Source organism: Geotrypetes seraphini, chromosome 3, assembly GCF_902459505.1.
Source record: "Geotrypetes seraphini chromosome 3, aGeoSer1.1, whole genome shotgun sequence".
Lineage (NCBI taxonomy): Eukaryota > Metazoa > Chordata > Amphibia > Gymnophiona > Dermophiidae > Geotrypetes > Geotrypetes seraphini.
In genome coordinates, this window is record NC_047086.1 from 316,686,179 (window position 1) to 316,703,333 (window position 17,155).

Below are 17,155 nucleotides of genomic sequence, written 5' to 3' on the forward strand. Positions count from 1 at the left end.
CCACGACAACAAGAGGGCATCCGTTGAAAATCAGGGGCGGGAAACTACGAGGTGACACCAGGAAATTCTTTTTCACTGAAAGAGTGGTTGATCGCTGGAATAGTCTTCCACTACAGGTGATTGAGGCCAGCAGCGTGCCTGATTTTAAGGCAAAATGGGATCGGCACATGGGATCTATTCACAGGGCAAAGGTAGGGGAGGGACATTAAGGTGGGCAGACTGGATGGGCCGTGGGCCCTTATCTGCCGTCTATTTCTATGTTTCTATGTTTCTATGTACATCCTGTGCATTGGTGCTGTTGCCGGTGCCGGTGCCCAATCGGGTAAGAGATGTTTTGCGGTGCTGGGGGGGATGTAGGATCGCGGGGGAGGGGGGGTGACGCGAGCGGGGAGGGGGAGGATGCCGGTTCGCAGGGGGGATGCCGGATCGGATTGAAAAAAAAAAGTTGTAAAACGCGCTCACACGTATAATGCGCACGGTTATGCATGGTTTGTAAAATCGTGTATAACGCACGCGTTATATGCATGAAAATACGGTAGTTTACTAACAAATCAAAAAATTGAAGAAATTAAATGAGAAATTAAAAATGAAACTTAAGCTCTTTATAAGAGATAGTAAAACAACAGACCCAGTGACGAAGAGACACGTAAAGTTTACATGAAGTAGAACACTCTCCATTCCACTGCAGCCCCTCACTGCAGTGGTACTTGCTGTAATCTTCCATGCGGTGCCTTATATACCGCTTAATCTCCCATAGGATTCAAAGCGGTTCACAAAACAATTAAATTGACTTAAGCAATGACCAAAAATCTAATCAAGTACTTTGAATTTCCCTCTCTGTCCCAATGCTCATAGAATTACCTCACCGGCCCGTGCTAAAAATCTCTAGCACAGCTTCATAGAAAGGGGGGGGGGGGGGAGGTTGTTAATTAATAAATTTGCTTCAATAATGAGCTTTAACAAGCTTGTAATTGGAAAAAAATGAAAATTTAATTGGGAGATAGGCACCTATGTTCTTAGGTGCGATTCTACAAAAGATAGACGCCTATCGCACAGACTCTATCGGCGCCTAACACCGAAGTAGGCGTGTTTAGGGGGGGGGAAGATTTAGGCACTGCTGTTCATGATTCTCTAAAGAACTTAGGTGTCTATAATGTACGAGAAGGCTTTTAGTGATCAAACAATTTTTATTGATGACAACAGATGACCTCAAAACAGCAAACATAACATCCACAAGAAAAGACATCTAAAGTTCAGCTACATAGCAAACAATAATAAATGTCCCATCACCAAACAAAAGGTGAACAATTGAATGCCCCACTTCCCCACCTCCCACCTCCCCCAACCTTCCCCCTACATTCTGTCTAACAGGAAAAGTACAATCAGCAACACAGCTTCACAAACAAGTAATCTAGGGACCGTGTTTCTTATAGTCCCTGGACTCTGAGCAAAATAGAATAGCAGGGGTTGATCAATGAACATGAATCCACAGAATAAACAAACAAACAAAAAAAATCTATCAAAGGATCAGTCAGCAATACAGAATGAATCCCCACCCCCACCCCCAAAAACCAATTCCCCAAGGTGCCATCTCGAAATACTAGAACATCCCAGTATGAATAGGCTTTTAAAACTGTGGCCTAGATTACAGATGCCTAAGTTTTAAGTTAGGCTCCGCTAAGTGGAGTTTTGTAATGGGTGCCTTAGTGTGACTGACATGCAATAGGCACCTATCTTTATTACGTGCCAGTTACAGGATCTGGCCCAGTGGGAATGACCAAATATAAAAAGCTGATGATCCAATAATTTTTTTTATTGTAAAATACCTAACGATGTACAGTTTGGGATGTATGGACTGCACATGGGCCATGTTTTGGTTCAGTGGCCTTCATCAGGAGTCCAACAATAAACCAATGAAGGTGAGAAATCCGCCATAACAGCTTGGTTCTATTATAGAATATTAGCATAACTCAATATTAATGTGCCTGACATTAAGGCACTTAGGGCTGGATTCTATAATCAGCACCGTTAGCGATGGCTGAGTAGAATAGCAGCGCTGATCGCAGGTCAATCATGCCACGGTGCCATTTAGAGAACTGCAGCCACATCAAAAGTAGACCCCAGCTTTTGAGATTTATACTTCCTTCATCAGGTCCGTACATAATGAGCTACAAATGACAGCATCTGAATATGCAAGTATATACAATATTTGCAATTGTGAGGTTGCTCATATCTGGAAAATTAAAAAAGGTATGGGAGAAGAGAAGGGGAGTAGGGGGCATCACCGCCACAGGCGACCCTCACCCTCGCTACACCACTGTGAGTGCATCTGCTTTGCTCAAGCTGTTTTGCAGAGTTAAATAATTCTATGCAGATTGCTGTAGTTGACTGTGACATTGAATAAAGTTTCTAAGACATAAATTCTGCAAAGTAGAAAATTTGAACATCTGATCATACCTTCAAGTTCCCAGTCATTAACGGTACAGTGAAAGTCTCCAAGGGTATATGGCTGATAAGCATAAGAAAGCAATATTCCATGGATGACAAGATGCAGTGGAAAGTTGCCAAATGTGAAATGAATGAACAATTTCTGGCATTTGCTTTATCAGTTAGGGGGGGGAAAAAAACAAAAAAAAAACCATGTTTTGAATTTTGCACAATAGAGGCCTTAGTGACTGACAGTGTCATATTAAAAATATCACATCACAGACTCCAAACAATTCTTGTATTCAGCTTATCTTTGCCAAGCAGAAGCAATATAACAAGTTCTTTCCAAGGTATCAAAAGTATTCTTTCCTTACCTTACTCTGATCTGTCCAATATAAGAAAAATCCCTGTGGATCCATTCTGAGAAAAATGGGGGATACAACAGTGGAATCCTTAAAACAAACAAAAAAGCACACAACATTAATATCACACTCACATATCATATAATAAAGTAGATTGCAGGTATCATTAGGTAGAACACTAATGATACCTGCAACCCCCTATCTCTAAAATTGTTATTTGTAACATTTAGAGAATCACACCTCCAGCAAAAATAGACACCAGAAATGTAGGCTAGGGTTTTCAAGGCCTACATTTCGGCCACCTACTTTTGACTGAATCATGTCTCTCGGAAGTGCCTACCAGCGGCCAGTGCCACTACTGCCATTATCCATGCCTAGAGTGGTATTAGGCACCAGTAGGTGCCTCCAGAGCAGTGGCATGGCGAAAGTGAGAGGCACCCCTGGGAGGTGGCGCTCCTCTTCCACCCTCTTCTCCGCTCCCCCATCCGCTCCTTACCCACCCCCTCCTGCCGCGTGCCGGCGCCCCTTTCCTCCCCAATACCTTTTTAGCATTCACGGCGTGGGCAGCAACCCCCACCTGCTGCTTGCACCAGCGTTGGCTCTTCCTCTTGACGTCACTTCCTAGGTGTGGGTCCAGGAAGTGATGTCATAAGAAGAGCTGACTAACGCTGGCATGAGCAGCAGACTGGGGTTGTTGCTCACGCTGCAAAAGATAAAAAGGTACAGGGGAAGGGAAGTGGCGTGCGGTAGTGAGAGGAAGTGGTGAAGTAGGGGGTAGAGAGAACAGGTGCTGGCGCCCTAAACCGGACTGCCCCCTCCCCCCCACCACCCCACCTTTACTATGCCACAATTCTGGCATCTTTTTTTAGGCATTGGTAGGTGCCTGGAAAATCATTTTAAAACATCATTGAAATGACATTTTTTCACTTAGACACTAGTAGGGTGTCTACCGGCACCTAAGTTAAGGCTCTATTTACAGAATATGGGCCCAAACGTTTTAAGGCACACTAATGAACCAAATGTATTCATTTAAGATAATTGATATCCTGCATCATCTACAGTTCTGAGTGGCTTACATCATAATATTCATAATAAAATTAAGGCCACCTTTTTTTTTTTTTGTAATATTTTTATTGAGTCAGAGAAAACCAGTTACACATTAGGCTTTTTTTTTAATCACCGGCCACAATGGTCTTAGCTCTGACGCTCACAGGAATTCTATGAGCGTTGGAACTTTTACCACTGCAGCGGGCGATTAAAAAAAGCCTAAAGCGGCTTCGGGGAGTTGGGGGGGTAAAAGACAAAACCCAATGCTCTCCAATAACAAAAATTACATAATAAAGAAACATATTTAAATCAATTAATAGACTGCTGAATAAGAAATGATTTTAGCTGTTTCCTAAAGGCAAATATGGATTCAGCCTGGTGAAATTACTATGAAAGAGAAATCTACATTTTAGGAGCTGTCTTAATGAAAATCGATTCTCTATATTCTACCAATCTCACTTGTCCAAATGATGGAGTTTCAAAGGTGCATTAACACACCACAAGTCATGGCACACCATTTGGGAAATAGTGCACTGTAAAAAGACTGTAGTACCTCTAAATCAGGAGCTCTCAACCCAGCCCTTGGGACACTCAGCCAGCGAGGATATCCACAATTAATATGCATAGAAACATGACAAATCGATAAAGGCCAAATGGTGTATCCAGAGTGCCCATCTGCAGCATCCACCATCACCTCCTCTCCCTAAGAGATCCCACATGCCTGTCCCACTACCTCCATTCTCTGCAAATCTGTCTCATTCATGTTGATTGTGGATATCCTGAAAATCTGACTGAGTAGATGTGTTCTGAGTGGGTAGAAAACCCCTGCTGTAAACAAAGATGGTCTTGTGTGAAGAAAATCCAGCGCTGCGTGCTGCCCACTGGCTGCCGATCGACAAACAATGCATATGGCAAAGTAATGGCCTACAAACTCTTCCATGACATGGTACCAACCTATATGGCTAACAAACTACTACCCTACACCCCAAATCGACCGCTACACTTGCAAGAAGAAAATTGACAATGCGCGCCCTCCGCTTTGAGGCTGCACAAAAAGACCATACTCCCATTACCTACCACACCTCTGGAACGAACTACAGTACTTACCCGCATATGGTCATTAGATGGTCTACTGAACTTTAGGAAGGCAATAAAAACCCACCTCTTCCCTTGGATCTCTGAGAGTACACCTACCCAAATTCCCAAACCCCAAACCTTAAGAAGAGTACCAGCTCTTTGCTGTCAAGAATCTCAAACGCTGATGAGCTTTGAGCACCATACCATGAACTGTCACACTTGATACTGTTCATCATATAATGCTTTACCAGACCAAGTCACCATGTTTTTGTCATGCAATGCTTCCCCACATTTTGTCATACTGCCACCTTTTTCTCCCATGCATTCAGACTCATTCCCCACCTGTGAACGTGTCTCCACAAGCCAGTAAAGAGGACTAATACGAACCTTTGGCGCTGTATGCAAGTCTCATCTCCTGCTTTCAAGCTGCGGGTTTTTGTTTTTTTTTCTACCAGTGGTTTTTGTGGTTGAGCTTTCAACATGTAATCCCCTGAAGAAGCTAACAAGTGAAACGGTTATGGCCACTGTAGGGATTTCAGATAAGTGCCTTCTTTTACATCTTGCTGGTTGAAGTTTGCATTTTGCTGGACTATATAGAAATTGCCTATCTTTGAATTTTCTTGCACGCTTTTTGGCTGCTTTTGAAATTTTTAAAGCACAGCTCTTTTGAATTATGTGGCTGTTTGGTTAATGCGGTTGTGCATTAGGTGAATATTATTAATCACAGAATTTTTTTTTCACTATTTACATGTTAGACAAAAAAGGAGGGGTTTTTGACCCATAATACCCTTGCCCCCATAGGTGCCTTTGAACCAAGCCATGAGCTTTGGGCATGGGGACATTTGAGGAATTTTCCCCTCCATAGTTAATATCTATTTCTATTCCATTTTTGTGTTCATTTTTATTGCGTATACTTTTTTGAGCACATTACTGTCTTCACTTTTCTGAAGTCATTACCATGCTATGTTTGCCATGCTACATTTATGAAAGAGTTACGTCTAAAGCTGTTCTTAAGTCGGTTTGTATGTAACTCAGAACTTGTAGATTTTAAGATTTTTGCTGCTTACTTCTGTTCCCAGTTGACAAAAGGGCCAACTGTCCAGTGATCCCTCTAAGGTACAGCAAGCACAACCACACACTGTTATTAATGTGGCAATGCATCATTCCTGAATCTGCTACAGAAGTGTAGGAGTCTATGCCACTGGAAATACTGCTCAGTGAAATCAAATGAAGCCGTAACTGCGTTCTTGTGTGTGGCCGGGCAGGTGCCTAACTGGGTTGACCCAGTCACTGCTTCTGGACTGAGCGGTGGAGTTGGTGGAATTAGGACTTCAACTGAATAAGCAAAATAGTTTATTCACCTTCTCTTTTGCAGCATAACCCAAAAGGTTCAACGCAAAAATACAGGACCCCTTTAAGCAAACTTGTGCATTCAATTTTAAACAAAATAGTTCATAGCAAAAATATCACTGGTTTTACAATTCCCCCCTCCCCACCCAAACAGGAACATATTCTCTCCCAAAAGTTTATGGATTTTAGCTACCACAAGTCCTGGCCAGAATTTGACCTCCTGCCTCAGCTCTGCCTTTTTATTTTTTATGTGGTATTCAATTTTCTATACCATTCTCACAGGGGAGCTCAGAACGGTTTACATTAATTTATTTAGGTACTCAAGCACTTTTCTCTGTCTGTCCCTGTGGGCTCACAATCTACCTAATGTACCTGGGGCAATGGGGGGATTAAGTGACTTGCCCAGTGTCACAAGGAGCAGCGTGGGTTTGAACCCACAACCCCAGGGTGCTGAGGCTGAAGCTTTAACCACTGCGCCACACACTCACTGGAATCTTGCTTTAGCATATAAATGCTGCCGGCTCTCTCAATTGCCACTGCTCACCGAAGTACTGCACTGGTTTTAAAAACCAGCTTATGGGTTTGTCTGCCCTTTGATCTGCTTTTGATCCCACCCGAAGATATAATTTTATCCCATAGATCTTCTTTACGTGAGTAACTTCCAACAGTATACTCCTTAATTGCCAACCAGCTTCCACCTGTTTGCACAGCCCTGCTTGTCTTGACTAGCAGTTCTGCCAGAGCTGGCTTCTAGGTAAACTTTAAGCAGTTTTCTTCCCCAACCTTCAAAACTCTATTTTGGCTAGCACAAGTTCTGCACATAACTTTTGTTTCAGTTTTCAAGAGCAGTACTTTAAACCCTCTCAAACTGTGTCCATTTCAAACATTTCATAACCGTTTCTTTCACTACCCCTGCACTTCCATATATTCAGCAGGTTCAGACCCCTGGAACTCTCTCCCATAAAATTTCCTCACTCTCTGGGTGCTTTGGCATTTTTCTTTGGGAAGTTTTGCCTGAGCACCGACAGGCTTATTTGTGAACCTTGGGAAGTGACGAACAGGTACCCGCCGGTTTAACCCTGGATTGTGCAGTGGATTCTGGCACTAATCCCCTTTTAGGCACAGCTTTAGGTGTACTTCTGAGCTGTGGTTGTACAAAACTGTGGGTTAAATCTTCTGCTACTGTGTGTCCTGTTGGCCTCCCATCCCCCACAGAGTCTTCCCTGCCACTATATATATATTGCAAGACCCCGCTCATTTAGAACAGTCACTACACTCCTTCAGCGTCAGAGAGAGAAGAACCATCGGCTCAACTGTGATGATGTGACGCGTGTATATTGTATGTACTTGTATTGCTTGTTTAAAACAGTTCACTACCCTCTTGTAGTGTCAAAGAGAGAACCATTGGCTCAGTTGGGATGTGTGTATACTGTATGTATTTGTATTACAAAACAATTCTTGTATATCAAGTTAAAATTTAATAAAATGTTTTGCTTGTCTTGCAAAACATTTGCAAACCAAGTGGATAGATAGATAGATATAAAGAAAGAGATTATATATATATCTATATATATAAAATCGGAGGTATGTATGTATGTGTGTGTGTATGTGCCGCGATCACGCAAAAACGGCTTGACCGATTTGAACGAAACTTGGTATGCAGATCCCTCACTACCTGGGGTGATATGTTCTGGGGGTCTCACGGCCCACAACTCTATGTTGCTTGCTCAAGGGTGGGTTCACCCAAGAATTTATATGTTCTTGCTCCTGGAGGTGAAACTAAAAATGTTGTTTATAATCAAGTTTTGCGTTAGTTGTATTGTATTCATTTTGTCAAATATTTCACATTATAATCTGAATATATGTGTGTGTGTGTATGTATGTATGTATGTTCCAGCATAACTCTTCAATGCATGGACAGATTTCAACCAAACTTGACATACACTTTACTTACTATCTGAGGACAAACACTGTGGGGGTGGGAAGGGGGGGATATGTAAAAATGATTGAAAATGACAGATTTTAGTATCTACCCCATAGTGTTTTCGGGCTCACAGATGAATACTCAGCATAACTCTGAAACACATGGAGAGATTTCAACCAAACTTGGTACACATATGACTTACTATCTGGGGAAAAATATTGTGCAGGTGGGACGGGGTAAAATACTGTGGGGGTGGGAATGGGGTGATATGTTAAAATTATCAAAAGCGACAGATATTAATGTCCTACCCATAGTTTTCGGGCTCGCAGAGATGAATACCGACACTCCCAATGCCGTTTAAGTCTAAGTTCAGCCCCAAAGAGAGGGACATTCCTTTGGGACATGTGGAGGGTAGGGGGTTGGGACATGTGGGGATGGGACATGTAGGGGGTTGGACATTTTGGGATAAATAAATATCCGGGCAACGCCGGGTAATCAGCTAGTATATATATATACTAGTCTTATAGCCCGTTACATTAACAGGTGCTAGAATATATGTGTGTGTGTCTGTCTTTATTTCTTTTTCTCTCTGTATTTCTGTCTTTTTTTTTTCCTTGGCTGTCCACCACCACCACTTGCCTGCTCCCCCTGGCCATTCTCCCTTCCTTTTACCTCCCCTGTGTCCACCTCCACCCCTTCACTGCTCCCCTTATCCAGCAGCTGCCCTTCTCCCTTTGTTTTACCTCCCCCTATCCATGCCTCCCTTCCTTTTTCTGCCCCTCCCTGTCCATCAGCACCTCTTCCCCTTTCCATCAACCCTTCTTTCCTGCTCCCCCTGTCCAGCAGTACGCCTCCCTTTTACTGCCCCCTCTGTCTGCGTAAATGGCATTAACAGGCCCTCCCTTTGAATTAGCGCTGCAAGGCACTTTTGGAGGGGGGTCTCACTTATTTCCTCTGGGTCCTGTCATGTCTGCAGTTTGCTTTTAGACTCGGATGAGGCACGCAAACTGACCTTTCAAAATAAATGAGGGCGCTAAACACAATACAAATGACTCCTTCCTAGGCACAGTGTGTGTGTGTGGGGGGGGGGAACCCCACTTGCGCGTTAGTCGGGTGCTCAGCATGCACAGCCTGGCTCCTATTTGCAACATCCTTCACTCAAAAAAAAAAACCACAGCACACTACGATCGCGCCTGTGAGCCTGCTGCTCATTCTCTTTAGTGTTTGCCCTGTCCGCGTCTCTCATTCAACTCCCCGTTAGCAGAAGTCCCTGGCCGGCCCTCCCCCACCCCTCCCGTACACGCCAACCAACCTGCCCGGTCAAACCACGGAGTGTCGCTCCCTTCGCAACCCATGGACTAAAGTACTTCCCTTCCCATCCGACCGTACCATTCGCTCCCCCACCCTCCTTCCACACGGCCGCACTGCGGCCCTCTCGGAGTCAACGAAAGAGAGGTGAGCGGAGAGCAAAGAGGCGCTGGAGACAAACCGTGAAGAGAGGGAAGGGAAGAGGGGGGTCATAGGCTTTTTTCTCCCTCCACTGCGGTGGGAGCCTGAGCCGGCATAGGTGGTTGAGGGGGGAAGGTTGTGGTCTGAGTTGCTAGGCTGCAGCGGATGGGGCGAGCGCCTCTCCCCCCCCTTGTCCGTCTTCCATTGTTCCGAGGCCTTTTGGGCGTCTGCCCTCTGCCGAATCCCGGGCCTGCTCTCCTTCCAAAGTGCCGGTCCCTCACGCCGCGCCATCTAGCGCATGCGCACTCGTGCTGCCACAGCGTGACAGATCAGGGAACACGTGGCACGAGTGCGCATGCGCGCTTACCATTTTATTATATATGATATATATTTTCACCATATATAATACAATGTTTGCCATGCTATGCTTGTGTATATAATACTTTGTTTGCCATGCTATGCTTGTGTATATAATACTTTGTATTACATATCATGTTTGTCATGTTATGTTTTACCATGCTTTGTTATATATGTAAACCTGTAACTCGTTCAGAGCTCCCCCTAGGAGGATACGATATAAAACCAAATAAATAAATAAATAAATAAAATATAGATCATTGAGGTCACAGTCAGCAATATGATTATCAACTGAGGCACTTGGGGGAAAACATATTAAAAGAGAATACAAGCAACAGCTATTTCAGTAGAGGTTCACATTTGTGGAATGGATTGCCAGGCTATTTGAGATTGTGTAAGAACCTGAGGTCTTTCAAGAAACAATTGAAAACTTAGGGCTCCTTTTACTAAGCTGCGCTAGTGGTTTTAGCGTGACGCACGCTAGACGCAAACGCCAGCATTGAGATGGCATTAGTTCTTGGCACGTAGCGCGGGGTTAGTCGTTTGATGGTTTTCTTAAAGGAACCCAAGTATATGATATTGCAATAATCTAAGGTGTTTAAGATTAGAGATTGAACCAGCAATCGAAAAGAGAGGAAGTCAACATAGAGTTTCCAGAGGGTACCAAAGCATTTTTTAACTTGAGCATTAGTATGGTCTTCAAAAGTCATGAAGGGGTCTAGGATGACTCCAAGGATTTTATGGTAGAGTTGACTGGGTAAGTTAACCCGTTTAATTTCAAGGAGGTGTTCGTTAGTTTGTGGTTGGGACTCGCCAGGAAAAGCTTGGTTATTTCTGGGTTCAATTTTAGTTTGAATTGTGTAGTCCATTGTACTACCTTAGTGAGAATAGATGAGGTGACTTGTTCTGTCTCTTGTATCAGTGAGGTTATGGGAATGATAATTGTAATGTCATCTGCATATATATACGATTTCAATTTTAAATCGGATAACATGTGCCCCAATGGTGCCATGTAGACATTGAACAGAGAAGGAGAGAGAGGGGAGCCCTGTGGAACTCCGCAGGGATTACACCAGGAATGGGAAAAGGTTCCGTTGCTGTGGACTTGGTAAGTGCGGTTTTTTTTAGGAAGCCTGTAACCCAGGTTAGTACTTGTCCAGAAATGCCAATAGAATCGAGACATCTGAGCAGAATGTCATGGTCGACAAGGCCAAAGGCAAGACAAGGTCAAAGGCAGCTAATCCTCAAATCAAGATACAAGAGGGGCAACTGGATTGCATATCGCTTTATTCTACATTATTAAACTGTAAAGGTGCAGCTGCCCAATAGTATAAACGTTTGAATATACAGTATGTAAGGCTTCTAAAAGGGACACAGGGAACTTGGGAGTTTGAGTCTCAGTGGAAATTAGTTTGGAAAATAACTACTTCATTGCACTCAGCAAGTTTAATGCAATCTTCCTTCTTAATGCATAAGGCCCTATGGACTCTGATTAAGGAGTCCTTTTATTAAGGTGCACTAATCGATTTAGTGCGTGCTAAATGCTAAGACATCCATTATATTCCTATGGGCATCTTAGCATTTAGCGAGTACTAATCTTTAGCATGCACTAAATCGATTAGCGCACCTTAATAAAAGGACCCCTAAAATGATCAAAACTAGAGACATCCTAAGGAAAATTCTGTTGGTCATGTAAGGATACAATTGGAACATATGCTGTTTAAATGTCCTTATGTGGCTTCTTATTGGGGTAAAATTTGGACAACAATTTCAACCTTGCTTTCTATATCAGAGCGTGTGGGAATTGCTGCCAATACCGTGACGAGATTCAATGATGATTTGCACCCCTAACCCTCGATTCAATGCCGATTTGGCTCTCCTCTGACTCTAACCTAAAGTAGCAGCGGTAAACAGGCTGCTCCTGGCCTGCCCGTCAGGGTTTCCCTCTGCCATGTCATCAGTAATGTCATCAGCGATAAGACAGAGAGAAGGCCCCAGCGGGCAGGTCAGCAGCAGCCTGTTTACCGCTGCTACTTTAGGTTGGAGTCGGAGGCGAGCCAAATCAATATCAAAATCGGGAGTGTAGCAAGTCACATAAGCCACTCTAACCACATTTATGGTGGAAAATATGAGCCCACCAAAACCCCACTCTACAGCCATATAGGTGCCACCTGCAGCCATAAGGGAGTTGTAGACAAGTGGATATAGTGGGTTTGGGGGGGCTCACCATAACCTATAAGGGAGTTCTGGTGAGATGTTTATGTGACACCCTTTATGTGAAGTTCACAGCAGTACACTGTAAGGTGCCCCACTGTTCTGTTGCCATGTCTGGGTGGCCCCACATCCAAATGGTCTTATTCTGAGCATTTGGGACTTGGATGAAATTTTGGCTGAAAATGTGGTATAAAGGCAGACGTCCTGTCGTTCTGGGCGACCCAATGGCCTGGACTTCCAGCTAGACGATTTTCGATAAAAAAAATTTTTAAGACATATTTTTCAAAAATGCCGACTTTGGGTGTCTAGCGCCATATGTTCAAATCGGACTTAAAGGTATTTCAAAATATTATTTAAATTTATATCATGCCTTATGAATCAGCTTATAATATTTTTAAAAGACACAAGGGGAATCTCAGAATGCCATTTGTCCGCTGTTGATTCCTGCAGTACAGTGTGACAGCACTCGTCACTGGCTCACCCAAAAGTGTCCTCTATTCTAATCTCTTTTTTTTGTATTCTTCACACTGTTTCTGTGCTCTCTAATAGACTCATCTAAATCGGACTTAGACATATGTTTTTATTATGCCCCTCCACAGAAACAAAACAGAAAGAAGATTGACTCATTTGAGCTTTGGTGCTGGAGAAGGAATTTAGGTGTGCCATGGACCGCCAGAAGAACTAACAAATCGATTCTGGAAGAGATCAAACCGGCTACGTCACTTTTTGGTCGCACCATCAGAAGAGAGAGATCACTGGAGGAGGACATCATGTTTGGGAAGATCGAAGGAACCAGGCGAAGAGAGCGACCTTCAATCGGATGGATGGCCACGTTGAATACAACCATGGGGATGACGCTGGAGGACTGTTCTGGACTCGCACAAAAACAATTTCTTTTTAGATCCGCAATTCATCAAGTTACTAGGACTAACAACAAGAAGCACCAAAACTATATAATATAGACAGAAAATAGTGGGGAAAGGGATATGTATACTGCCTTTTTGTAGTTCTACAGCCACCCTCAAAGCGGTTTACATACAGGTACTTCAAGCATTTTCCCTACCTGTCCTGGTGGGCTCACAGTCTATCTAATGTACCTGGAGCAGTGGAGGATTAAGGGCTCTTTTTACAAAGGGGCGCTAGGGCCTTAACGCGCGGAATAGCACGTGCTAAATTGCCGCACACGCTAGCCGATACCACCTCCTTTTGAGCGGGCAGTAGATTTTCGGCTAGCGCGCACTAATCCGGTACTTGCGTTAAAAACGCTAGCGCACCTCTGTAAAAAGGTGACTTGCCCGAGGTCACAAGGAGCAGTACAGGGTTTGAACCCACAACCTCAGAGTGCCGAGGCTGTAGCTCCAACCACTGCGCCACACTCTTCTCCTATGGTGGCTATTAACCCAGACTTTGAGACACATCCAGCCAAATATACAAATATAACCTAGCCAAAATAACGGCAATGAACGTGCACAAGATAGTTATGGTTATTTGATATACTGTACTGTTTTTCCTCTACAGCAGGGGTGTCCAACCTTTTGGCTTCCCTGGGCCGCATTGGCTGAAAAAAATGTTTCTGGGGCCGCAAAAATGCGCAAATGCTGCAGCAAGACAGAGGAGGGAGCCGGCAAGACGGTAAACACCCGGGGGCAGCAGAGGAAAACACTGCATCGCCCTCGACCGGGGCCACACAAAATATTTCATGGGGCTGCATACGGCCCTCGGGCCGCAGGTTGGACACTCCTGCTCTACAGATATCAAATTGGTTTACAATACAATGATGTAACCGGGTACTCTAAGCATTTTCCCTAGCTGGGAGGGGGTAGGGCTCACAATCTAACTATAGTACCTGGGGCAATGGAGGGTGAGGCAATGTCCAGGTTCATAGGGAGCAACCCTGAGACTGAACTCGCAACCTCAAGAGTGCTAAGGCACTAGGCCACTCCTCCTCTGCATACAGTGGAAGTCATACATTACAAGCAAATTTATCATGCATATTCATCCTGGTTATTCTGAAAACCTACTAGCTAGGTGTGTCAGAGAACTGGGTTGAGAACTTTTGACATTTAGCATAGGTTTGCTGTGTTATTTTAATTCCACATGGATTGCTGGGTTCGTTGATATATATATATACTGTATTCCCCATTCATTTAAATACTTCCTGTTGCAGAAAGCCAGAAATCCCAGTCCCCAGTAGTCACATGCTTCCCATATATCAATTGTTGACACAGGTATGTATCAGCCTTGAATAAAAAAAATTAAAAAAATAAAAAAATCCACCAGTCAGTAGATTATGCATTCTTCTGCTCTGGGAGCTATTCACATGAGCAAAAATGGAAAAAGAAAGAAAATGTATACTTCTACTAAATAATTACAGGCTAAGCAAATGCTGTAGAGCTTAGTGGTTTCCAAGGCAACTCTAAATAAGGTCATATCTCACATATCGTTAGAAAGTACAATTCTAATTGATTCAAATTAAAATCAAATGTACCCAAGACAATTATGTATGTATAGAATATCAAATCAGGAATAAATCTTGCTGAATAGCAGCTAGAATATATAACAATATTCTATTCTTTTCCAGAAATAATGGTGCAAACATTTTTTTATTTTTTTTTTTGCAAATTGGACCTTAGGAGATGACAGGGCAACACACTCAGAAAATAATTCATCTGTGGCTCGCAGTACACCAAGAAATCACTGTCAACAAGCAAATGCCGTTTGTATACAAAAATTGTACCACTGCAAGAATTATCGTGCGCGCAAAATGATTGCTATAGTACATAACACCTTGCAAATCTGACTCCCACACTATGAGGTTCCCTATCAGGTCCTGGAACATGATAATTTTCACAAAATATAACCTGCCACAATTTGATTTACATGTTCACATTTCCACCCCCCCCCCCTTTCTTTAATGCAGCAGCTGCGATGTGCACAATTGAAACGTTTATCTCAACAGCTTACTACATTGAAACATGGACCTTAATTTTCATATCCTCAGAGAATGCACCAGGCACGGCCAATCACCTATTCAGCAATAAGACCAACCGAGCAAGAGTACACAAAACTTTCTTTCCTCCAGACATCTTGCAATCAATATTTCCCCCCCCCCCTCTAGCATTTTTACAACAACAAAAGCATTACAAATATAACCCAAAATGCAGCACAGCAGACGACGGAGCAGAATGTTGTTAATTTGGCTAAAAGTGTGTATCTGAAAATGTTCATCTTCCAGCAGCTTGTGTAAGCAGAGCTTGAAACAGTACTCTGCTTCTCCTGTTGCATTATATGCACCTGTTGCCATGGTACAGAAAATAGCGCATGAAAAAAAATATTGCACAACCAAATATACTCCTCTTTACCTTCTACACTCCAGCAACTTTATACTAGACCTAAGCATTGGAACAGCGTGGTTATTGTACTGTATTTCATTTCATTCCAATCAACGGGCAGTGACAAAAGGTATTATGAATTAATACAGGAAATGCAATTTTATTATATTATTAGTACACAGTCACCCTGAACAATGCAATGTTCTAATTCAGCTGGTGTGGTGATAAGGTCAATCTTCAGACAACGCTGTGTCCAACAGTCAGTTATTTCAGGCAAAGCTGTCAAAGAGATAAGTATCCGGAACCAACTGTAACTGGGATTTTATCACTCTCAATGTAAGCCTGCTTGTTCTCGCTCGCAAAATGAAATGAGAATCCAGGCTGTTCAAATATTCCTGAGTAATTGTATGTGACTGGGTCCGTGGCTAATCAGCGAGAGCTCAGAAATAAATTTCTAATCAAATGCAGGAAAGCAGACTTTGGTGACACAACTCCTCGGGACATTTCTTGACCTATTTCCATAAGATTGCCTTTTTCAAGGATTCCTTCAGCAAAGCAAAAAGAAAATAAAAGGTTGCAATGCTTTATATTTCAATCCCTCTGTTTCTACAAGAAGCCTGGCAGGAGGGACAAACGGGAAATTTACGTGACATGAAATATTGAATAGTGTTTAATATGGAATTATTGTTCCTGGTTGGCCTTTATCAGTTGGCTACTGCCCAATAGCTGCAGGGCTCTGTGGCCACAGATGTTTTCTAAATTGCCAGCTCCATCATCAGATACTCAAAAAAAGCCTTCAAGTAACAAAAAACAAAACCGAACTGATCCCATTGGCCTCCTTAATCACTTTTGTTTTACACTGCAAAACTGCGGCAGACACATGATAAAAGTCTAGTAAGGAGGAATGGAAGTCTGCACAAACGTGTTCCTCACACCGCCAAATGTATGTGGGCCAGGTTGCTGGAATCACAGGGTTCAAATGTGATGAGAGGGAAGAATTAACCTCCCAAATTAAACCTCCTGCAACTTAACCCTTTAATTGGCAGATGATGAAACGGCTGCTTTACGTAACTTTCACAAAATTGCCTTTTCAAGGATTCCTTCAGCACAGCAAAAAAAAAAAAAAAAAAAAAGAGGTTGCAATGCTTTATATCACAACCTACAAGAAGCCTGGCAGGAGGGACAAACAGGAAATTTACGTGGACATGAAATATTGAATAATGTTGGAGACTTAAGTGCAGGGTCCTGGTCACTGATGTATTCTATGGTTTGGACTGTTGTAATGTCTGTCGCTGATGCGACAGACATCACAATAACAGTAGAACATTACATATATGTTATACATATATGTTATATGCATATATATATACATATATATTATATGTACATATATGTTACATATATATACATATATGTACATATGTACATACATATATGTTATATGTAATTTTATATTTTGTATGTAAGTGCTTAACTCACCCTGGATAAGGGCGGGAGATAAATAAACAAAAAAACTTCATGCTGAACTTGAATAACAGTGCCAAGTAACAGGCATTTGGAGATGCAGATATCCTCCCATAAGAGTCATAGGAAACACATGTTGCTTCTGAGCAACG

At 42.8% G+C, this 17,155-nt stretch overlaps 1 protein-coding gene across 8 annotated transcripts in view; it reads right to left on the reverse strand.

Annotated features, from left to right (window-relative positions):
- The window catches only part of PLCB1 (phospholipase C beta 1), a 1,208,816-nt gene that overhangs the window by 1,164,925 nt on the left and 26,736 nt on the right, over window positions 1-17,155 (reverse strand). For all 8 annotated transcript variants that reach the window (XM_033937380.1, XM_033937379.1, XM_033937383.1 and 5 more), the window contains exon 2: window positions 2,802-2,879. In XM_033937380.1, coding sequence (XP_033793271.1) covers window positions 2,802-2,879 — 78 coding nt within the window. The remainder of the gene's footprint in view (window positions 1-2,801; window positions 2,880-17,155) is intronic.